At 44.5% G+C, this 25,589-nt stretch overlaps 1 protein-coding gene across 1 annotated transcript in view; it reads left to right on the top strand.

Annotated features, from left to right (window-relative positions):
- Positions 1-25,589, top strand: part of FRZB (frizzled related protein) — a 99,971-nt gene that overhangs the window by 35,720 nt on the left and 38,662 nt on the right. The window contains exon 2 of the mRNA XM_075318897.1: positions 3,669-3,728. Coding sequence (XP_075175012.1) covers positions 3,669-3,728 — 60 coding nt within the window. The remainder of the gene's footprint in view (positions 1-3,668; positions 3,729-25,589) is intronic.

Below are 25,589 nucleotides of genomic sequence, written 5' to 3'. Positions count from 1 at the left end.
GAGTGTCACTGTGACTGAGGTTCAATCATGTGATCGGACCACAGCTGCGGGGGGGCGACCCGATGCTGAGGAGGAGAGGGGCCTGCGCTGAGAGGGGGAGGGAGGGATTTATCTCCCTCTCTCCTCTGTTGCTGGCTATTGCCATTCTCGCCCTTCACTTGCAGTACACCGGTGTGCCGCGAGTGCAGGGCGATTTTTCTCTCGTCCCATGGACTTGAATGGGTGTGAGAGAAACAAGAATCTTATTGCACCCACAGCATGCTGCGATTGTTTTCTCGGTCCGATTATGGCTGAGAAAATAATCGCTCATGTGTGCTGGCACATAGGCTAATATTGGTCTGAGTGGAATGCGATGTTTTATCACATTCCACTCGCTCCGATTTTCATGCCATGTGTCTAATGCGGGCGTCACATGGTACGATCTATCGTGCGATCGCACGAGCGATCGTACCCGCCCCCGTCGTTTGTGCGTCACTGACAAATCGCTGTCTGTGTCACACAAAGTCGTTAAACTGCCGTCACACGTACTTACCTGCAGAGCAACCTCGCTGTGGGCGGCAGACATCCTCTTCCTGAAGGGGTGGGACGTTCTGCGTCACAGCGATGTCACACAGCCGCCGACCAATAGAAGTGGAGGGGCGGAGATGAGCAGGACGTAAACATCTCGCCCACCTCCTTCCTTCCGCATTGCCGGCGGGTGCCGCGGGACGCAGGTAAGGTGTTGTTCATCGTTCTCGGGGTGTCACACGAAGTGATGTGTGCTACCCCGGGTACGATGAACAACCGGCTCATGAAAAATAAACAATTTTTTAAAAATAAGCGACGTCTACACGACTCACGATTTGTGACCGACTCTGCGTCGCTTGGAGGTGTCACACGAGACGACGTCGTGAACGATGCCGGATGTGCGTCACGAAAACCGTGACCCCGACGATGCATCGCACCATATATCGTCTCGTGTGACGCTCGCATTAGGCTACATTCCTCTCCTCTTCAGCCTCCAGCTTGCAGGCAGACAGTGTTTGAATACTGTTGCAATAAAGCAGAGCTCAGTGAGCTGCAAAAAATGTGTTTGCAAGAAATCAAATTTCATTTCTCCTGTTATGTGTCAGTTACTTGTCTCACACTAGTAATGCTCCTTTTATTTAAAATAATCTCTGGAGGCGGAGTTATCTTCCACGCAGCATCTGCCCCATAGCCTGGAAGAGCTCATTTGCATAAAGTGATAAAAGATGTTTTTTCCACAACAGGTATCTGATATGAGGCAGACAGGTATGGCTATTGTCACCATTTCAGCATTCTATAACCTGTATGCCCATAGTAATAGTTTAAAAGGTCAATGTGGTGACAGATTCCTTAAAGCTCAATTTCTTAAGGGGGTGTTACACGTAGCGATATCGCTGGTGAAAGCACCTGCCCCGGTCGGTTGTGCGTCACGGGCAAATCGCTGCCCGTGGCGCACAAAATCGTTTGGAGCCGTCACACGGACTTACCTGCCTAGCGACATTGCTGTGGCCGGCGAACAGCCTCCTTTCTAAGGGGGCGGTTCGTGCGGCGTCACTAAGCGGCCGCCCAATAGAAGCAGAGGGGCGGAAATGAGCGGCCGTAACATCCCACCCACCTCCTTCCTTCCTCATTGCCGGCGGCCGCAGGTAAACTGCAGTTCGTCGTTACCAAGGTGTCACATGTAGCGATGTGTGCTGCCACGGGAATGCCGAACAACCTGCGTACTCAACAATCAATGATTTTTTAAAAAGGAACGACGTGTCAACGATGGATGATAAGGTGAGTATTTTCCATCGTTAACGGTCGTTCCTTGCTGTCACACGCAACGACGTCGCTAACAATGCAGGATGTGCGTCACGGAATCTGTGACCCCGGCGATATATCGTTAGATCCGTCGTTGCGTGTAACGGGGCCTTTAGGGCTAGTACATCAGATTACTACAAAACAGGTATTATTTTTTATTGCTGTACAAAAACCAGTTGATTGGTAAAATCATTGTGACAGTTTCCCCTAAGTATATTTTTAATCAAATCATATATTCTATCAATAAGTTAAACTTAAGTTCTTTATAGCTACCAATAAAATCTAGCTGGTTGGGAATGTTATTTGTTATTTTTGGCTTTTATTCAATTAGGTTAATCACAGGTCAAATTGTACTTATCCCAAATTTTAACCAGTCACCCACACAAATCTACAGGTCCGAGAAACCTTGGTCACATGGATGCCATCGGTGTGCAGTCCATGTGTCGTCTATAATTAAAAGGAACTGTCATGTCCAAAACGTACCAAAAAACACATCAAAACGCAGCTCATTTTTGGTGCGCTTTTGTGCCAGAAGGTGCAGAAAATCTCTACAAACAAATACTCAGCGTGCGCACATGCCCTTAACCTGGTAATGATTTTTTGCACCAATTTTGATTCATCTGTAGTTGTGTTTTTTTTTTTTTCCAAAAAACATAAATGAACGAAAACCATTTCATATGATGTATGTTCAATGTAGCAAGTGCCAACAATTATGGTATGGATTAGTAAGAAAGTAACATGCTCAGAACACAGAACATTTTAAGAATAGGGATGAGTGAGCACTACCATGCTTGTGTGCTCTGTTCTTGAAACGGATACTCGGACGGGCTGGACTTGTCTACTGAGTATAATGGAAGTCAGTGGAAAACGAGCATTTATCTGGAAGATTTTCCGATTTGCTCATTTCGAGTACCGAGTACCCGAGTATTGTAGTGCTCGCTCATCACTAGTTACAAGTACTGAGCACCTAAGCATGATAGTGCTCTCTCATCACTAGTCACGAGTATCGAGCACCTAAGCATGGTAGTGCCCGCTCATCACTAGTCACGAGTATCGAGCACCCGAGCATGGTAGTGCTCGCTCATCACTAGTCACGAGTACCGAACACCTAAGCATGGTAGTGCCCGCTCATCACTAGTCACGAGTACCGAGCACCCGAGCATGGTAGTGCCCACTCATCACTAGTTACGAGTACCGAGCACCCGAGCATGGTAGTGCTCGCTCATCACTAGTTATGAGTACCGAGCACCCGAGCATGGTAGTGCCCACTCATCACTAGTTACGAGTACCGAGCACCCGAGCATGGTAGTGCTTGCTCATCACTAGTTATGAGTACCGAGCACCCGAGCATGGTAGTGCCCACTCATCACTAGTTATGAGTACTGAGCACCAGAGCATGGTAGTGCCCGCTCATCACTAGTCACGAGTACCGAGCACCCGAGCATGGTAGTGCCCACTCATCACTAGTTACGAGTACCGAGCACCCGAGCATGGTAGTGTTCACTCATCACTAGTTATGAGTACCGAGCACCCGAGCATGGTAGTGCTCGCTCATCACTAGTTAAGAATACCGAGCACCTACGCATGGTAGTGCCCACTCATCACTAGTTACGAGTACCGAGCACCCGAGCATGGTAGTGCTCACTCATCACTAGTTATGAGTACCGAGCACCCGAGCATGGTAGTGCTCGCTCATCACTAGTTAAGAATACCGAGCACCTACGCATGGTAGTGCCCGCTCATTACTAGTTACCAGTACCGAGCATGGTAGTGATCGCTTATCATTAGTTAAGAAGTATTTGAATATCGACCATATTTTTATATTGACCAATATTTTTTGCTTGTTTTTGTATTTTAAGAATCAATGACGGACTTTCCAATTGACTCAAACAATGGAAACTGTGGTGGAGCTGTGAGTGGTAAGTTTTCATGATTTATTTTAGATTATCATTATTATTAGATCATTTTTATAACATATACTATGAGTCTAATTAATGGGGTTATTTGAACACATTTTTTGGTGGAGAGATTTCTCATTTTGGTCAGGAGGTTATTCACAGGCTAATATCTTCTAGAAGAAAATCCCAGTGTGTCATGTTTCTTTATACAGTGTGTCCATCCATATCCTGTCCACCGCCATTAACTTGAGAACGGCGGCAGCTATAGGCATAGAAGTGGTGTCTAGGTATAGTAAAGTAGCCATGCGCTACGCAATGAAACCACCTATAGCGCCACCTGGTGGAAAACAACGGAGTTAGCATTTTTATCTCGAAAACGAAACAAGATAGAGAAAAAAAGTGAATTAAACAATTGTGGGGCATCCTCAATTCAATACGAATCGACACCTTGCATACAGAAATGCTATGATTAGAACGTGTAAAACTCACGAGGCTGCAGACGTGAAGCGATACCTCATGGAGACCGTCCTACAAGTCATTGGGTATGGTGGCTGTGTGGAGTGGCCTCCACGCTCACCTGACCTGACTCTATTGGACTTCTTTCTGTGAGGTCACCTTAAACAGCAGGTGTATGCGACCCCTCCACCAACATTGCAGGACCTACGACGATGTATCACAGATGCTTGTGCAAATGTGTCACCTACCATATTGCACAACGTGCAGCAAGATACAGTATGCTGTGCAGAGGCCAGATGTACATTGCAGCTGACGGTGGCCACTTTGAGCATCAAAGTCAAATGAGCGCCATATGCGTGACCAGCATTCAATGTTTTGGGGGGTCATGGGTTTCATATCATAGTATTTCTGTATGTAAGGTGTCGATTCGTATTGAATTGATGATGCCCTACAATATTTTAATTCACTTTTTTTCTCTATCTCGTTCCGTTTTCGAGATAAAAATGCTAACTCCGTCTTCCCCTTACATATAACAGAGAACAATAGAGATAGGTGATAATGCCGCGCCACAGATCACTTCAGGAACAGTAAGATTAACGTATCTTTATTGGCATAGGTCTACGCGTTTCAGGAGTCAAGCTCCCTTCCTCAGGACCGTAAGGAACCAAGAGACATCAAATCTAAAATGGTGTCCACTGACATACATTAAATAACTCCATTGACGTCACAGGGACCATCCCCCATGAAAAAAACGAGCGGGAAGAGCACGTTGCATCAGAGAACATGACATCATATACATATTTGCATATGCTAATCAAAACACACTATGCGCAAAAACATTTAAAGAAATCAATTAGAAATATGTAACATATCTATAAGACAGTCAATGTGAAAAAGAACAATGATCAAAGCTAAACCTTTGTCAACCCAGACTGTATGAACAAAATGAATAAAAACCAATAAAGGAATGATGTGCAAAAAAAATGTGTGTTAAATGAGTGTAATGATTGTCTGTATTACTCATAAAGCTAGGGATTAGAACTCCCACGATATAAGCCAAAGACTGTAGAGAACAAGAATGAACCCTCACGATCCATTGTGGCCATCGCGGCATACGTGAACACATTACAGACTATAAGGTGCTATCAACCAAAAAAGTGTGAAATAGAGAATAAAGACCATTTGACAGGCTGTGAACGTCTATTCTGGAAGTGGCCGAACAAGTGACAGATGAAACCCACTGTTGGTAACTTCCCACCGACTACAGTTCACAGAAGTTCAATACCGTGGGAAAAAGATCCAGTGCGCCTGCGTCCGAGAGCTAGCAGGTCAAATAAGTTCAAGACCGTGGGAATTAGAACAGAGCGCATGCGTCTCTTATAAATAAATAGTCCAGTGTTAATACTGTAGTGAAAAGTGCTCATACGGCTAAACCATTCAAGTTTAGTGAAAGATACAGTGTAGAAAGGAACCCACATTAAAGAAACTTGACAAACAATCATGTCCCACATTATGCCTGTATCAGCGGCCATGAACCTTCCGGTAAAAAGTGTATATATATATGGGTGCATGCTGCTCCTATGTTGGAGCCGGCCACAGGCAACGCCGCTAGTCCAAGGGGCCAGAGCTTAGAGAAAACATACAAATACCGATATAAATAGTGCACACAGACACAGAATATAAATACATAAAAATGGCAAGTATGAACCACAATAAAAAACCTATGCACTAACAATAATAAATAGGGAATAATAAAAATTTTTTATAAAATACATATATAATTATAAAAATAAAAAATGTAAATTTATATGTAGTATTAAATAGTTAAAAATAATAATAAAAATAAAAATAAAACCAAATGTATCTCAATCAGTGGAATAAATCTGTAATCTCATTGAGACCCCGTGGTTTGAGCGTGTTGAGTCTATAGATCCAGAAAGTCTCCTTTCTGTTCAGTACCCTCATTCTGTCCGGAACATGTGGGGGTATTTGTTCAATGGGAGTCACTTTGAGTTTTATTTTCTTCCCATGTATTACGGTGGTGTGTCGTGACAGGCCATGGAGCATAAAGCCCACCTTAATGTTGTGTCTATGGGAGTTTATGCGATTATGCAATGGTTGTATAGTCCTACCTATATAATTTTTTCCACAGTCACATTCGATTAAATAAATAACAAAATCAGACTGGCAGGTGAGGCGTCCCTTAATCATACAGTCTGTATCCTCCGGGGTCGGACCAAAAAACACCCTTCCATGTTGAATATTCTTACAACACATACAATTCTTAGCCCCACATCTAAAAACTCCTATGTTATTATTATTATTAATAGCTGGATACAAATGGTTTCTAAGTCTGCTGGGGGCAAGTTGGTTCCTCAAGTTGGAAGCTCTGCGGAATGTGATCCCCGGGTGTAACGGCAAAGCTTCCTTAAGATAGGGATCATTGAGTAGAATGGGCCAATGTTTCTTTAGAATATTCTTAACCAATTCCCCATCACAACTAAATGTAGTGAGAAAATTTGCCCGAAACCTGTCATTGTATAGATCATCACTTTCCTTCAATAGACCTATCCTACTAATAAGATCAGCCTGACTGAGATCCCTATTAGCCTGATAAGCCCTTTTAATTATGGCTGGGGGATACCTCTTTTCTAAAAATCTACCTCTCAAAATAGAAGCTTGGTTAGTAAAATCTTTATCCAGAGTACAATTTCTTCTAATCCTTTGGTATTGATTATAGGGAATGTTACGTAGCCATTTCTCATAATGATTGCTAGCAAAATTAATATAGCCATTGCTATCAACCTTTTTGAAAAAGGTCTTGGTGATAATGGCATCATTATTATGCATAATGGATAGGTCAAGGAAATCGATGGTGGTACGATCTATCGTAGGTGAAAAATTCAAACCCCAGGAGTTGTTAGCTATATCCTCCAAAAAAAGTGAACAATCATTATCCACATCATCCCAAATGATGAATAAATCATCTATATATCTCTTATAGACAATCACACGCTTAAAGAATTTTGAGGAGTATATATGGTGTAGCTCAAAAAGCCCCATCACCAAATTGGCAAAGGTGGGTGCAGCTTTAGAGCCCATCGCTACTCCGCAACACTGACGGTATATGAGATCTTGGAAAGTGAAGAAGTTGTTTCTTAGAATAAACGACATACTATCTAGTAGAAAATCTTTTTGTGTCGGTGGCAGACGTTCATCGATCTCCAAAAATTGCTTAAAGCATTCCAATCCTAAGCGATGTGAAATGTTAGTATATAATGATGCTATGTCCAGAGTAATAAAAATGAAAGATTCTTTCCACACCACATCTTTCAAAATCTCTATAAGGTGGGGGGAGTCTCTAAGATAACTCCTTAGATTGGTAACGTGTGGCCTCATCGTGTAGTCAACATATGCTGATAAATTTTCTGTAAGGGATCCTATTCCCGAGATAATAGGTCGACCTGGGGGGTTGACTAAGCATTTGTGAATCTTCGGGAGATGATAATAAAATGCCATCGTGGGATTGCTTTTTTCCAGAAATTTAAATTCATTTTTATTGAGAATGCCATTATTTGCTGCCTTTTTAATAAGTGTATGATACTCTGCAATCGAGTTATGGTATTCAACAATATCAACGATTCTATAGTGTTCACTATTAGAAAGCATTCTCATCGCTTCCTTGATGTAATCATCTCTATCCTGTATTACGATCCCCCCACCCTTATCAGCATTGCGGATAATGAGGTTACAGTTATTCTTTAGGGAGAGGAGTGCCTCTTTTTCTTCCCTGGTGAGATTATTCTTATGAGGATTTGTGTTTTTATTATTAATAAGCCGCTTAAAATCTTCCAGGACTAAGTCACTGAAGGTACGTATATGATGTCCAGCGCTTTGTGTGGGGTAGAAGTGGGATTTCACCTTGTACTCTGTATGAAAGAAATCGTCTGATGCTACATTAATATTGGCAGGGATAACTTTGTTCACTTGAAAGTGTCTGGTAAGGGTCAGTTTTCTAACGAATTTCTGAAAGTCAAGAAATAACTCAAAATTATTGGAGGATTTCGCTGGACAAAAGGAAAGTCCCTTATTTAATAATCTGATCTCATTTTTCGAAAGGGTGTAGCTAGATAAATTAAAAATCCCACTGGTGTCCTCAGTAACTACATATTTCTTTTCCCTTTTTTGTTTGAGCCGTAATCCAGCTCTAGTACCCCTGTAACGCTTTTTCTTTTCCCCCCCCTGGGGGTAAGGAAATCTGTTATAGGCACCTGTACATTCCTTGCCAGGGGCAAAAAAGGAACACAGGAATTGTTCACACGGGTATTATCAATGGTACACAATTCCTGTGTTCCTTTTTTGCCCCTGGCAAGGAATGTACAGGTGCCTATAACAGATTTCCTTACCCCCAGGGGGGGGGAAAGAAAAAGCGTTACAGGGGTACTAGAGCTGGATTACGGCTCAAACAAAAAAGGGAAAAGAAATATGTAGTTACTGAGGACACCAGTGGGATTTTTAATTTATCTAGCTACACCCTTTCGAAAAATGAGATCAGATTATTAAATAAGGGACTTTCCTTTTGTCCAGCGAAATCCTCCAATAATTTTGAGTTATTTCTTGACTTTCAGAAATTCGTTAGAAAACTGACCCTTACCAGACACTTTCAAGTGAACAAAGTTATCCCTGCCAATATTAATGTAGCATCAGACGATTTCTTTCATACAGAGTACAAGGTGAAATCCCACTTCTACCCCACACAAAGCGCTGGACATCATATACGTACCTTCAGTGACTTAGTCCTGGAAGATTTTAAGCGGCTTATTAATAATAAAAACACAAATCCTCATAAGAATAATCTCACCAGGGAAGAAAAAGAGGCACTCCTCTCCCTAAAGAATAACTGTAACCTCATTATCCGCAATGCTGATAAGGGTGGGGGGATCGTAATACAGGATAGAGATGATTACATCAAGGAAGCGATGAGAATGCTTTCTAATAGTGAACACTATAGAATCGTTGATATTGTTGAATACCATAACTCGATTGCAGAGTATCATACACTTATTAAAAAGGCAGCAAATAATGGCATTCTCAATAAAAATGAATTTAAATTTCTGGAAAAAAGCAATCCCACGATGGCATTTTATTATCATCTCCCGAAGATTCACAAATGCTTAGTCAACCCCCCAGGTCGACCTATTATCTCGGGAATAGGATCCCTTACAGAAAATTTATCAGCATATGTTGACTACACGATGAGGCCACACGTTACCAATCTAAGGAGTTATCTTAGAGACTCCCCCCACCTTATAGAGATTTTGAAAGATGTGGTGTGGAAAGAATCTTTCATTTTTATTACTCTGGACATAGCATCATTATATACTAACATTTCACATCGCTTAGGATTGGAATGCTTTAAGCAATTTTTGGAGATCGATGAACGTCTGCCACCGACACAAAAAGATTTTCTACTAGATAGTATGTCGTTTATTCTAAGAAACAACTTCTTCACTTTCCAAGATCTCATATACCGTCAGTGTTGCGGAGTAGCGATGGGCTCTAAAGCTGCACCCACCTTTGCCAATTTGGTGATGGGGCTTTTTGAGCTACACCATATATACTCCTCAAAATTCTTTAAGCGTGTGATTGTCTATAAGAGATATATAGATGATTTATTCATCATTTGGGATGATGTGGATAATGATTGTTCACTTTTTTTGGAGGATATAGCTAACAACTCCTGGGGTTTGAATTTTTCACCTACGATAGATCGTACCACCATCGATTTCCTTGACCTATCCATTATGCATAATAATGATGCCATTATCACCAAGACCTTTTTCAAAAAGGTTGATAGCAATGGCTATATTAATTTTGCTAGCAATCATTATGAGAAATGGCTACGTAACATTTCCTATAATCAATACCAAAGGATTAGAAGAAATTGTACTCTGGATAAAGATTTTACTAACCAAGCTTCTATTTTGAGAGGTAGATTTTTAGAAAAGAGGTATCCCCCAGCCATAATTAAAAGGGCTTATCAGGCTAATAGGGATCTCAGTCAGGCTGATCTTATTAGTAGGATAGGTCTATTGAAGGAAAGTGATGATCTATACAATGACAGGTTTCGGGCAAATTTTCTCACTACATTTAGTTGTGATGGGGAATTGGTTAAGAATATTCTAAAGAAACATTGGCCCATTCTACTCAATGATCCCTATCTTAAGGAAGCTTTGCCGTTACACCCGGGGATCACATTCCGCAGAGCTTCCAACTTGAGGAACCAACTTGCCCCCAGCAGACTTAGAAACCATTTGTATCCAGCTATTAATAATAATAATAACATAGGAGTTTTTAGATGTGGGGCTAAGAATTGTATGTGTTGTAAGAATATTCAACATGGAAGGGTGTTTTTTGGTCCGACCCCGGAGGATACAGACTGTATGATTAAGGGACGCCTCACCTGCCAGTCTGATTTTGTTATTTATTTAATCGAATGTGACTGTGGAAAAAATTATATAGGTAGGACTATACAACCATTGCATAATCGCATAAACTCCCATAGACACAACATTAAGGTGGGCTTTATGCTCCATGGCCTGTCACGACACACCACCGTAATACATGGGAAGAAAATAAAACTCAAAGTGACTCCCATTGAACAAATACCCCCACATGTTCCGGACAGAATGAGGGTACTGAACAGAAAGGAGACTTTCTGGATCTATAGACTCAACACGCTCAAACCACGGGGTCTCAATGAGATTACAGATTTATTCCACTGATTGAGATACATTTGGTTTTATTTTTATTTTTATTATTATTTTTAACTATTTAATACTACATATAAATTTACATTTTTTATTTTTATAATTATATATGTATTTTATAAAAATTTTTTATTATTCCCTATTTATTATTGTTAGTGCATAGGTTTTTTATTGTGGTTCATACTTGCCATTTTTATGTATTTATATTCTGTGTCTGTGTGCACTATTTATATCGGTATTTGTATGTTTGCTCTAAGCTCTGGCCCCCTGGACTAGCGGCGTTGCCTGTGGCCGGCTCCAACATAGGAGCAGCATGCACCCATATATATATACACTTTTTACCGGAAGGTTCATGCCCGCTGATACAGGCATAATGTGGGACATGATTGTTTGTCAAGTTTCTTTAATGTGGGTTCCTTTCTACACTGTATCTTTCACTAAACTTGAATGGTTTAGCCGTATGAGCACTTTTCACTACAGTATTAACACTGGACTATTTATTTATAAGAGACGCATGCGCTCTGTTCTAATTCCCACGGTCTTGAACTTATTTGACCTGCTAGCTCTCGGACGCAGGCGCACTGGATCTTTTTCCCACGGTATTGAACTTCTGTGAACTGTAGTCGGTGGGAAGTTACCAACAGTGGGTTTCATCTGTCACTTGTTCGGCCACTTCCAGAATAGACGTTCACAGCCTGTCAAATGGTCTTTATTCTCTATTTCACACTTTTTTGGTTGATAGCACCTTATAGTCTGTAATGTGTTCACGTATGCCGCGATGGCCACAATGGATCGTGAGGGTTCATTCTTGTTCTCTACAGTCTTTGGCTTATATCGTGGGAGTTCTAATCCCTAGCTTTATGAGTAATACAGACAATCATTACACTCATTTAACACACATTTTTTTTGCACATCATTCCTTTATTGGTTTTTATTCATTTTGTTCATACAGTCTGGGTTGACAAAGGTTTAGCTTTGATCATTGTTCTTTTTCACATTGACTGTCTTATAGATATGTTACATATTTCTAATTGATTTCTTTAAATGTTTTTGCGCATAGTGTGTTTTGATTAGCATATGCAAATATGTATATGATGTCATGTTCTCTGATGCAACGTGCTCTTCCCGCTCATTTTTTTCATGGGGGATGGTCCCTGTGACGTCAATGGAGTTATTTAATGTATGTCAGTGGACACCATTTTAGATTTGATGTCTCTTGGTTCCTTACGGTCCTGAGGAAGGGAGCTTGACTCCTGAAACGCGTAGACCTATGCCAATAAAGATACGTTAATCTTACTGTTCCTGAAGTGATCTGTGGCGAGGCATTATCACCTATCTCTATTGTTCTCTGTTATCTGCCGGCGGGTGGCTGCTGCCTGGATTAACGATTTACATGCTGTCAAAGGGGTTGTGACTTGCACAACTCCATCTGGTGAGTATTCACTCCCCTTCCCTCACCCCATTTTATTGGGGTAATACCCTATTTGCGCTTCTTTGTCCACAGCTTTATACAGTTCCCCTTACATAGTCACTTGTGTGCATATCTTCTCTCCATATTTCATAGGAAGTGAGTCATGATAGAGACAGGGGACATCAACTGACTCTACGCCAGGGGTCCCCAAACGTTTTACACAGGGGGCCAGTTCACTGTCGCTCAGACCATTGGAGGGCCGGACTATAAGAAAAACTATGAAAATCCCTTTGCACACTACATGTATCTCATTTTAAAGTAAAACAAAAAGGGAACAAATACAACATTCAAAATAATCGAAAATAATTGAATATCCTACACTCCGAGTCAATTTTTCTCTTTTTTGACGTCATTGTTTCCTAGGGATTCCAAATTGCCATTAGTAAAATACCAATAGATATATATACAGCCCTACAAAAACAATATATGCCAACAATAATACTGTACACACACTGTACATCAGATTATAACACTTACATACACTGTACTCCCCAAATACAGCACAGTGCACCTCTGAAATGTGCTTCTCTCTTCCCGCAAATAGGTCCAGCACTCTGCCCCCATATAAGTCCAGCTCTCTCCCCCATATAGGTCCAGCTCTTTCCCTCATATAGGTCCCATGCTCTCTCCCATATAGGTCCCATGCAGTCTCCCCCATATAGGTCCCATGCAGTCTCCCCCATATAGGTCCCATGCAGTCTCCCCCATATAGGGCCAGCCCTTTCCCCCATATAGGTCCCATGCTCTTCCCCCATATAGGTCCCATGCAGTCTCCCCCATATAGGTCCCATGCAGTCTCCCTCATATAGGGTCAGCTCTTTCCCCCATATAGGTCCAATACAGTCTCCCTCATATAGGGCCAGGTCTCTACCCCATATATGTCCAGCTCTCCCTCATATAGGTCCCATGCAGTCTCCCTCATATAGGGTCAGCTCTTTCCCCCATATAGGGCCCATGCTCTTCCCCCATATAGGTCCCATGCAGTCTCCCCCATATAGGTCCCATGCAGTCTCCCTCATATAGGGCCAGCTCTTTCCCCCATATAGGTCCCATGCTCTTCCCCATATAGGTCCCATGCAGTCTCCCCCATATAGGTCCCATGCAGTCTCCCTCATATAGGTCCCATGCTCTTCCCCCCATATAGGTCCCATGCAGTCTCCCTCATATAGGGCCAGGTCTCTCCCCCATATATGTCCTGCTCTCTCCCATATAAGTCCCATCAATCCCCCATATAGATCCAGCTCTCTGATCCTCCTCCATGCCCAGTAAAAAAAAGTGAAAATAGACTTTACCTTGCAGTGCAGCCGCTCTCGCGCTGTGGTCCCGGCTCCTCTGTCTTCAGCTGTAAGGCCTAGATGAGCACGTCGTGCGTCATGACGTGATCATTCTAGGTCTGGACGATGAGCGCCGAGCGTCTACACAGGAACGAGACTTCCCGTGTAGCGCTCAGCGGGTTATTTCAATTGTAAGCGCCTGTGCGCTTACAATTGAAATAACACAAGGAAAATGTGATACGGGCCGGGTAAATGGCCTCCGGGGGCCGGATGCGGCCCGCGGGCCGTAGTTTGGGGACCCCTGCTCTACGCTATCATGACAACACATGGCGGCGGGGAACAGCGCAATCCCTGTCGAATCACATTAAATTGCACTGTCAGAGTTTGACAACGTGATCTAAGGGGTTAACAGGCGCTGGTGGATTTCCGATCCACCTACATGTGTAAGCTGCACATGTCGACTAATCAGATCAGCAGAAATGTGTGGGGAAAGATGTGGGCTCAGCTCATAAACCCACATCAAAGGAAGGGAGGCGACCTAGGACATATATATACGTTCTACCTCGTAAATTTGAATAACTTCTCTACAAATCAAATTTTTCAGGAGAATCTGTGCTAACAGGCTAATTCAAATTTTACCTGATCCACTCATCTCAACTGATGATCCATCCTCGCCCCCTAATGTCATACAGGAGGGGCGACAGATTTGAAGGACATGAGTGCAGCCACAGCCCCCAGTGATTTCATTTTTGAGTATTCTCTTAAATAAAACGTCAGTAAAAAAAAAACAAAACATCTAGGGATTAATTAGATAGGGAGAAGTGTAAGGTATTATATAGTAAACTAATTATGAAAGTGGTGCAGGTGCAAAGATAGATATTTAGGAAGGACATGTTAGATGCCGGACCACCCCTTTAAATTGTATCTCTCACAATTTACTTTGTATACGAGGGGCTACTCATAAGTCTTTGGCTTTACCCAGAAAAAAACGAGATAGAATGATGAAACTTTACATTTATTCCACATACTCTCCACTGATGTCAGCACACTTCTTACATCGGTATTCCAAGTTCAGTAAGTCTAGCAAAAAGAAGGATTTTAGTTGTGCCTCAAACCAGGTATCTGTAGCAGCCATGGCATCAGCAATGGTGTGAATTTTGGTACCCTTGAGGTGTTTCTTCAGGTTTGGAAACAGGTGATAGTCGGAGGGAGCTAGATCTGGTGAATAAGCTGGGTGTTCTACTAGCTGGAAGCCCAGCTCTGCCACTTTTGCCGTGGTCACTTGTGCAGTGTGAGTGGAGGTATTGTCTTTCAGGAACAAGATTCTTTTGGACAGCTTGCTGCACCTTTTGGCCTTCAGAGCTGGCTTCAATTGGTCCAAAAGTTCAATGTAATACCTTGCATTGATGGTGGAACCCTTTTGAAGGTAATCCACATAGCAGCACGCCCTCCTTATCCCAGAACACAGACACCATCACCTTAGTAGCTGATTTTTGCACCCTGAACTTCTTTGGACGAGGAGAACCACTCTGCCTCCACTCTTGACTGCTCCTTGTTTTCAGGCTCATACAAATAAATCCAGGTTTCATCCATAGTGACCAGTTGATCCAGGAAGTTCTTATCAGTCCGGAAACGCTGACAAATGGACCGAGAAGTTTTCACTCGCATGCTTCTTTGATCTGTTGTCAAACATTTGGGGACCCACTTTGCAGATCACTTCCTCATGTCCAAATGTTCATGGATAATGACACAAACATGTTCATGGGAAATCCCCATGATGTCTGCTATTGCTTTAGCTGAAATTCTTCCATTCTCCAGTATGAGGTTGTGCACAGCATCAACTATCTCCGGAACATCAACCACTCTCGGTCGTCCAAGACGTTCCTCATCATTGGTGCTGAAGTGGCTCATTTTAAATTTGGCAACCGAGTTCTTAACTGTGGAATATGAAGGGCATTGATCCCCCAATGTCTGCGACATATCACCATGAATATCATTTTCGGACTTTCCGTGCAGAAACAAGAATTTTATCTCTCCTCTGCTCTCAGTTGCTGTGAATATCGCATTAGACTCTGCCATTATCTTTATACATTTAATGATTAGTGATGAGCGAGCATGCTTGTAACTACTCGGTACTCGCACGAGTATCACTGTACTCGGGCTACTCGGCGGGTACCGAGTAATTTTGCAATACTCGTGCTTTACTCGTGGTCGTCATCCCTGCATGTTGGCGCTCTTTTGAGAGCCAGCCCTCATGCAGGGATTGGCTGGCAGACCACTGCAATGCCACAGCCCTGTTAGTTGTGGAATTGCAGTGATTGGCCGGCCTGCACAGCGTGACCGAGCCTTTATACCGGCCGGCGCGCGGTGCTCTGTACACAGCCATCTCATATTCCCTGCTTTCCACGCCCACAGGCGCCTATGATTGGTTGCAGTGAGACACGCCCCCACGCTGAGTGACAGGTGTCACACTGCACCCAATCACAGCAGCCGGTGGGCGTGTCTATACTGTGCAGTAAAATAAATAAATAAATAATTAAAAAAACGGCATGCGGTTCCCCCCAATTTTAATACCAGCCAGATAAAGCCATACAGCTGAAGGCTGGTATTCTCAGGATGGGGAGCCCCACGTTATGGGGAGCCCCCCACCCTAACAATATCAGTCAGCAGCTGGCCAGAATTGCCGCATACATTATATGCGACAGTTCTGGGGCTGTACCCGGCTCTTCCCGATTTACCCTGGTGCGTTGGCAAATCGGGGTAATAAGGAGTTATTGGCAGCCCATAGCTGCCAATAAGTCCTAGATTAATCATGTCATGCGTCTATGAGACACCTTCCATGATTAATCTGTAAGTTACAGTAAATAAACACACACACCCGAAAAATCCTTTATTAGAAATAAAAACACACACATATACCCTGGTTCACCACTTTAATCAGCCCGAAAAAGCCCTCCTTGTCCGGCGTAATCCAGGATGATCCAGCGTCGCATGCAGCGCTGCTCCATGGAGGTGACCGGAGCCGCAGCACACACAGCCGCTCCGGTCACCTCCACACAGCAAATGAACACAGCCGCGCGATCAGCTGCTGTCACTGAGGTTACCCGCGGCCACCGCTGCATCCACCGGTGGCCGCGGGTAACCTCAGTGACAGCAGCTGATCGCGCGGCTGTGTTCATTTGCTGTGTGGAGGTGACCGGAGCGGCTGTGTGTGCTGCGGCTCCGGTCACCTCCATGGAGCAGCGCTGCATGCGACGCTGGATCATCCTGGATTACGCCGGACAAGGAGGGCTTTTTCGGGCTGATTAAAGTGGTGAACCAGGGTATATGTGTGTGTTTTTATTTCTAATAAAGGATTTTTTCTGGTGTGTGTGTGTTTATTTACTGTAACTTACAGATTAATCATGGAGGGTGTCTCATAGACGCCTGACATGATTAATCTAGGACTTATTGGCAGCTATGGGCTGCCAATAACTCCTTATTACCCCGATTTGCCAACGCACCAGGGCAAATCGGGAAGAGCCGGGTACAGTCCCAGAACTGTCGCATATAATGTATGCGGCAATTCTGGGCGGCTGTTGGCTGATATTGTTAGGGTGGGGGGCTCCCCATAACGTGGAGCTCCCCATCCTGAGAATACCAGCCTTCAGCCGTATGGCTTTATCTGGCTGGTTTTAAAAATGGGGGGAACCGCACGCCGTTTTTTTTAATTATTTATTAATTTTAATTATTAATTTTAATTATTTATTAAATAATTAAAAAAAACGGCGTGCGGTTCCCCCCATTTTTAAAACCAGCCAGATAAAGCCATACGGCTGAAGGCTGGTATTCTCAGGATGGGGAGCTCCACGTTATGGGGAGCCCCCCACCCTAACAATATCAGCCAACAGCCGCCCAGAATTGCCGCATACATTATATGCGACAGTTCTGGGACTGTACCCGGCTCTTCCCGATTTACCCTGGTGCGTTGGCAAATCGGGGTAATAAGGAGTTAATGGCAGCCCATAGCTGCCACTAAATCCTAGATTAATCATGTCAGGCGTCTCCCCGAGATTCCTTCCATGATTAATCTGTAAATTACAGTTAAAAAACACACACACCCGAAAAATCCTTTATTAGAAATAAAAAACACTAACAAAGTCCCTCATTACCAATTTATTAACCCCGACAAACCCTCCATGTCCGGCGTACTCCACGGACTCCGGCGTCGCGTCCAGCTCTGCTGCATGGAAGTGACAGGAGCTGCAGAAGACACCGCCGCTCCGGTCACCTCCACGCAGCTAATGAAGACAGCCGTGCGATCAGCTGAGCTGTCACTGAGGTTACCCGCTGTCACTGGATCCAGTGACGGCGGGTAACCTCAGTGACAGCTCAGCTGATCGCGCTACTCACCTCATTTGCTGCGTGGAAGTGACCGGAGCGGCGGTGTTTTCTGCAGCTCCGGTCACCTCTATGCAGCAGCGCAGGATGCGACGCTGGAACATCCTGGATGACGCCGGACATGGAGGGCTTTTTGGGGCTGATTAAAGTGGTGAACCAGGGAATGTGTGTGTGTTTTTTATTTCTAATAAAGGATTTTTCGGGTGTGTGTGTTTATTTACTGTAACTTACAGATTAATCATGGAGGGTGTCTCATAGACGCCTGACATGATTAATCTAGGATTTAGTGGCAGCTATGGGCTGCCATTAACTCCTTATTACCCCGATTTGCCAAAGCACCAGGGCAAATCGGGAAGAGCCGGGTACAGCCCCAGAACTGTCGCATATAATGTATGCGGCAATTCTGGGCGGCTGCTGACTGATATTGTTAGGCTGGGGGGCTCCCCATAACGTGGAGCTCCCCATCCTGAGAATACCAGCCTTCAGCCGTATGGCTTTATCTGGCTGGCATTAAAATGGGGGGGGACCGCACGCCGTTTTTTTTAATTATTTATTAATTTATTTTGCTGCACAGTATAGACACGCCCACCGGCTGCTGTGATTGGGTGCAGTGTGACACCTGTCACTCAGCGTGGGGGCGTGTCTAACTGCAACCAATCATAGGCACCGGTGGGCGGGGAAAGCAGGGAATAGGAGATTGTTTAATGAGCGGCCGGCTTTTTCAAAATAGTAAAAGCCGCCGGTCACCTCCACGCAGCTAATGAAGGGAATAGCGCGATCAGCTGCTGTCAGTCAGGTAACTCCCGGCCACCGCTGGATCCAGCGGTGGCCGCGATTAACCTCAGTGACAGCAGCTGATCGCTATACTCACCTCAGTTGGTGCATGGAGCTGACTGGAGCGGCGGTGAGTAGCGCGATCAGCTGAGCTGTCACTGAGGTTACCCGCGGCCACCGCTGCATCCACCGCTGGATCCAGGTAACCTCAGTGACAGCTCAGCTGATCGCTATACTCATCTCATTAGCTGCGTGGAGGTGACCGGAGCGGCGGTGTCTTCTGCAGCTCCTGTCACTTCCATGCAGCAGAGCTGGACGCGACGCTGGAGGACTGTGGAGTACGCCGGACATGGAGGGTTTGTCGGGGTTAATAAATTGGTAATGAGGGACTTTGTTAGTGTTTTTTATTTCTAATAAAGGATTTTTCGGGTGTGTGTGCTTTTTAACTGTAATTTACAGATTAATCATGGAAGGAATCTCGGGGAGACGCCTGACATGATTAATCTAGGATTTAGTGGCAGCTATGGGCTGCCATTAACTCCTTATTACCCCGATTTGCCAACGCACCAGGGTAAATCGGGAAGAGCCGGGTACAGCCCCAGAACTGTCGCATCTAATGTATGCGGCAATTCTGGGCGGCTGCTGACTGATATTGTTAGGGTGGGGGGCTCCCCATAACGTGGAGCTCCCCATCCTGAGAATACCAGCCTTCAGCCGTATGGCTTTATCTGGCTGGTATTAAAATTGGGGGGACCGCATGCCGTTTTTTTTAATTATTTAATTATTTATTTCACTGCACAGTATACACACACCGGCTGCTGTGATTGGGTGCAGTGAGACAGCTGTCACTCAGTGTGGGAGCGTGTCTCACTGCAACCAATCATAGGCGCCGAAAAGCAGGACAGCAGGGAATAGGAGATTGATTAATGAGCGGCCGGCTTTTTCAAAAGAGGAAAAGCCACCGGAGTTTGAACAGCTGTGCAGCGCCGCGGCAGTGATCGGGGAACGGTAAGTAAGAGAGGGGGGGGGAACTGACCGACAGACTGTGAGAGGGGGACAGACAAGACAGAGAGAGACAGACCGACGGACTGAGGGAGATAGAATAAAAAAAAAAAAAATGACCGACATCGCTAGTAAAAAGCACAAAACGTGCGTTTTGGACATCGGAGTGCCACACAAGGTTTTCATGTAAAATCTTTCATGTATTAATCTCAAAAAGTAACATACACCAGCTCTATCTCACTATTGGGTATGTGCCCTTAACATTTCCGCCATGAAAATTCATTTTGGTGTCATTTTGGAAGGTTTTCTGGTGAGTCCGTAAAAATGGCGTAAAACTCGGACAAAATTGTTCACATCTGTGACTTTTGAGTGATAAATGCTTCAAGGGGTCTTCCCCATGCTGATGCCATGTCATTTGAGCACTCTTCTGAGACTTTTGTGACATTTTTAGGGTTTCTACATGCTGCCGGGGGGTCATTTCACAAAAATACTCGGGTCTCCCATAGGATAACATTGGGCTCGGTGCTCGGGCCGAGTACACGAGTATCTTGGGAGGCTCGGCCCGAGCTTCGAGCACCCGAGCTTTTTAGTACTCGCTCATCACTATTAATGATTTATTGAGTGGACATTCTAGATTTATACAAACCTCCATAGAGACAACTTATACAGAGAAGAACTATAACTTGTACACTCCAAGATTTGACTATCCCAATTATGCAAACAGTAGTTATGGAAAGACATCATTGATGTGTAAGCTGATAATTGCAATCTATTAATCTGCAGGATCAGCTTCTTAATTTAGTTCACATCCCTCAGACAATTCCATACAATACATGTCATGTAATCTTACTCTACTGATCTCATTGTTTTTGATCACCATAACTGGATTTATGACTGAGATCATGTTTCTTGTGAACTACCCTAGTCTCTAATTAGTAGAGTTGAGCGCGGTTCGTGGTTCGTGGTTCTCCAGTTCGCGGCTCGAGTGATTTTGGGGCATGTTCTAGATCGAACTAGAACTCGAGCTTTTTGCAAAAGCTCGGTAGTTCTAGAAACGTTCGAGAACGGTTCTAGCAGCCAAAAAACAGCTAAATCATAGCTTGGTTTCTGCTGTAATAGTGTAAGTCACTCTGTGAATCAAACTATTATCACATTTCAGTGTATAGTGTGCGTGAACAGCGCCTTCAGATCACTGCTGTTTCTATAATGGCGATCGCCATTTTTTTTTTTTTTTTTTTCTTGTCTTCCTTCCCTAAGCGCGCGCGTCTTGTGGGGCGGGCCAGCATGTCAGCCAATCCCAGACACACACACAGCTAAGTGGACTTTGAGCCAGAGAAGCAACGGCATGTGTGATAGGATCTGCATGTCACATGTCCCTGCATTATAAAACCGGACATTTTCTTCACGGACGCCATTATCTGCCTTCTGCGTCTTTGGTGTCAGACATCACTGTCGCAGCTCCGTCTTCCTGAGTCCTATAGCCGATACAGCTGTATGCGCTGCATACACAGCGTTAGACAGCTTAGGGAGAGCACTTTATAGCAGTCCTTTTAAGGGCTCCAACCGGCAGGGTCAGAGAGCCATAGGTGACAGGTCCTGCAAACAGCAACAGCGTCTGTGTAGCCCAGGTCAGGGATTTCCTACCTGCATTTCACCATTAGGAGGGAATAGAAAGGCAGTCTTCCATTCCTCTACCCAGAGCACCACAATCCTGCCACTGTACCCTCTTGTCCTCTGCACACTCCAACTGATAACTAAGCCATTATACTAGCAAACACTCAGTGTACCTAGTGGCATCCTATACGTGGCTATTGGACTTTGCTATAGTCCCACTAGTGCAAAGACATTTGCAGAGCGCGTCTGCCTGCATTGCACACTACAACTCATTCTAACCAAGCCATTATACTAGCAAACACTCAGTGTACCTAGTGGCATCCTATACGTGGCTATTGGACTTTGCTATAGTCCCACTAGTGCAAAGACATTTGCAGAGCGCGTCTGCCTGCGTTGCACACTACAACTCATTCTAACCAAGCCATTATACTAGCAAACACTCAGTGTACCTAGTGGCATCCTATACGTGGCTATTGGACTTTGCTATAGTCCCACTAGTGCAAAGACATTTGCAGAGCGCGTCTGCCTGCGTTGCACACTACAACTCATTCTAACCAAGCCATTATACTAGCAAACACTCAGTGTACCTAGTGGCATCCTATACGTGGCTATTGGACTTTGCTATAGTCCCACTAGTGCAAAGACATTTGCAGAGCGCGTCTGCCTGCGTTGCACACTACAACTCATTCTAACCAAGCCATTATACTAGCAAACACTCAGTGTACCTAGTGGCATCCTATACGTGGCTATTGGACTTTGCTATAGTCCCACTAGTGCAAAGACATTTGCAGAGCGCGTCTGCCTGCGTTGCACACTACAACTCATTCTAACCAAGCCATTATACTAGCAAACACTCAGTGTACCTAGTGGCATCCTATACGTGGCTATTGGACTTTGCTATAGTCCCACTAGTGCAAAGACATTTGCAGAGCGCGTCTGCCTGCGTTGCACACTACAACTCATTCTAACCAAGCCATTATACTAGCAAACACTCAGTGTACCTAGTGGCATCCTATACGTGGCTATTGGACTTTGCTATAGTCCCACTAGTGCAAAGACATTTGCAGAGCGCGTCTGCCTGCGTTGCACACTACAACTCATTCTAACCAAGCCATTATACTAGCAAACACTCAGTGTACCTAGTGGCATCCTATACGTGGCTATTGGACTTTGCTATAGTCCCACTAGTGCAAAGACATTTGCAGAGCGCGTCTGCCTGCGTTGCACACTACAACTCATTCTAACCAAGCCATTATACTAGCAAACACTCAGTGTACCTAGTGGCATCCTATACGTGGCTATTGGACTTTGCTATAGTCCCACTAGTGCAAAGACATTTGCAGAGCGCGTCTGCCTGCGTTGCACACTACAACTCATTCTAACCAAGCCATTATACTAGCAAACACTCAGTGTACCTAGTGGCATCCTATACGTGGCTATTGGACTTTGCTATAGTCCCACTAGTGCAAAGACATTTGCAGAGCGCGTCTGCCTGCGTTGCACACTACAACTCATTCTAACCAAGCCATTATACTAGCAAACACTCAGTGTACCTAGTGGCATCCTATACGTGGCTATTGGACTTTGCTATAGTCCCACTAGTGCAAAGACATTTGCAGAGCGCGTCTGCCTGCGTTGCACACTACAACTCATTCTAACCAAGCCATTATACTAGCAAACACTCAGTGTACCTAGTGGCATCCTATACGTGGCTATTGGACTTTGCTATAGTCCCACTAGTGCAAAGACATTTGCAGAGCGCGTCTGCCTGCGTTGCACACTACAACTCATTCTAACCAAGCCATTATACTAGCAAACACTCAGTGTACCTAGTGGCATCCTATACGTGGCTATTGGACTTTGCTATAGTCCCACTAGTGCAAAGACATTTGCAGAGCGCGTCTGCCTGCGTTGCACACTACAACTCATTCTAACCAAGCCATTATACTAGCAAACACTCAGTGTACCTAGTGGCATCCTATACGTGGCTATTGGACTTTGCTATAGTCCCACTAGTGCAAAGACATTTGCAGAGCGCGTCTGCCTGCGTTGCACACTACAACTCATTCTAACCAAGCCATTATACTAGCAAACACTCAGTGTACCTAGTGGCATCCTATACGTGGCTATTGGACTTTGCTATAGTCCCACTAGTGCAAAGACATTTGCAGAGCGCGTCTGCCTGCGTTGCACACTACAACTCATTCTAACCAAGCCATTATACTAGCAAACACTCAGTGTACCTAGTGGCATCCTATACGTGGCTATTGGACTTTGCTATAGTCCCACTAGTGCAAAGACATTTGCAGAGCGCGTCTGCCTGCGTTGCACACTACAACTCATTCTAACCAAGCCATTATACTAGCAAACACTCAGTGTACCTAGTGGCATCCTATACGTGGCTATTGGACTTTGCTATAGTCCCACTAGTGCAAAGACATTTGCAGAGCGCGTCTGCCTGCGTTGCACACTACAACTCATTCTAACCAAGCCATTATACTAGCAAACACTCAGTGTACCTAGTGGCATCCTATACGTGGCTATTGGACTTTGCTATAGTCCCACTAGTGCAAAGACATTTGCAGCACGTCTGCCTGCGTTGCACACTCCAACTAATTATAACTAAGTTGCATTGTCAGGGATATTTATTCTTTATTATTCTGCTGTTAATAAAGCTAGACCACCACTGCAATCTTCACCACCTCTCAATTTTTACTACCACATTTTCAGTCCACAATCTTGTCGCAATCAACATGAGTGGCAAAATGACAGATGCTGGTGGAAAGGGGAAGAGGCGTGGTGGAAAAGGCAAAAAAGGTTTTGTCCGTGGGGAAGGTGGCAAAGCTCCATTATCATCTGCTGAAGATAGACCATCTACCAGCAAAAGTAAGATGTCTACTACTTACCGTGGACAATCCGATGTGCTCCCTTTTTTACGGACACGAACAACAGGAAGAAAGGTAGATGATGGGCAAAAAAGGAAAATGCTTGAATGGATCTCAAGTGGTCCAACAAGTGCCCTCTCAGCCACTTCAAGTACCGCATCCAAAAAACACCAGTCCTCTGAGTTGTCATCCCAATCACACTTGATTTCTCCCAGCTCTGAAGTCTCCATCAGCCCTGCACAGTATGGTGGAACTGAGATGGCTGAGTCTGCAGAGCTGTTCAGTCACACTATAGCCTGGGAATCAGAGGTCTGCTCCCAAGCTACAGTGAGTACAGAACAGGAAATGGTCTGCAGTGATGCCCAGAACCTTTGTGACTCAGATTCAGGCCGTGAGGACCAAGTTTCTGAGCATAATGTTGACCCTTTGTCACAAACTGTAACACCTGTGGTTATAGACAATGAGGAACATACTGATGAAGATGAGACGCAGATACCCGATTGGGATGACAACTTAAATATTCCGTCAGGGCAAGAAGAGGCTCGGTCTGAGGGGGAGGGGAGTGCAAACACAACAATTGATGATGACGTTCTAGATCCCACCTACTGTCAACCCCCAGTCAGGCACTCGAGGAGGTCAACAGAGGCGGTGGAGGAGGATGCAACCGACGACGAAGTTACCTTGCGCCTTCCTGGACAGAGTCGGAGCACTGGTAGCACGTCTACAACTGCATCCTCAGCCACCACTCTGCCTATGAGCATTATTCGGGGTGGATCAACAGGTCGCATGGCCTCTAAGCCTTGCCTAGCCTGGTCCTTTTTTCACATCGAAAAAGATCGCCCAACTCATGTGATATGTAACATTTGTCATGATTCTCTTAGTAGAGGTCAAAAGCTCAGCAGTTTGACAACTTCTTCCATGAATCGTCACATGAATAAATATCATAAGTCCCGGTGGGAAGCTCACCGTGCTGCAATGCGGCCTAGCGGAGCGAACCATCCACCGCCCGCCCCTTCCACTGCATCCGCGCGCTCTTCATCTTCTAGGACTGTGGGGACAGCTGCCACACCTGTTTTTCCACGCAAAACTTCCACCACTGTAACCGCAACAGGCAGTTTGCTTGTAAGGTCGTCAGTTGGTTTGGAAGGGGAAACAAGTGAGTGTGTACAGCTCTCTCAGACATCGATAGCACCAACGTTGGATGAAGGCAACATCATGTCTCCGCCTGCACTTTCCTCACAAACCTGCATTTTTCC

This window comes from Anomaloglossus baeobatrachus, chromosome 7 (genome assembly GCF_048569485.1).
Source record: "Anomaloglossus baeobatrachus isolate aAnoBae1 chromosome 7, aAnoBae1.hap1, whole genome shotgun sequence".
NCBI lineage: Eukaryota > Metazoa > Chordata > Amphibia > Anura > Aromobatidae > Anomaloglossus > Anomaloglossus baeobatrachus.
This window is presented reverse-complemented; position numbering and strand designations above follow the sequence as displayed.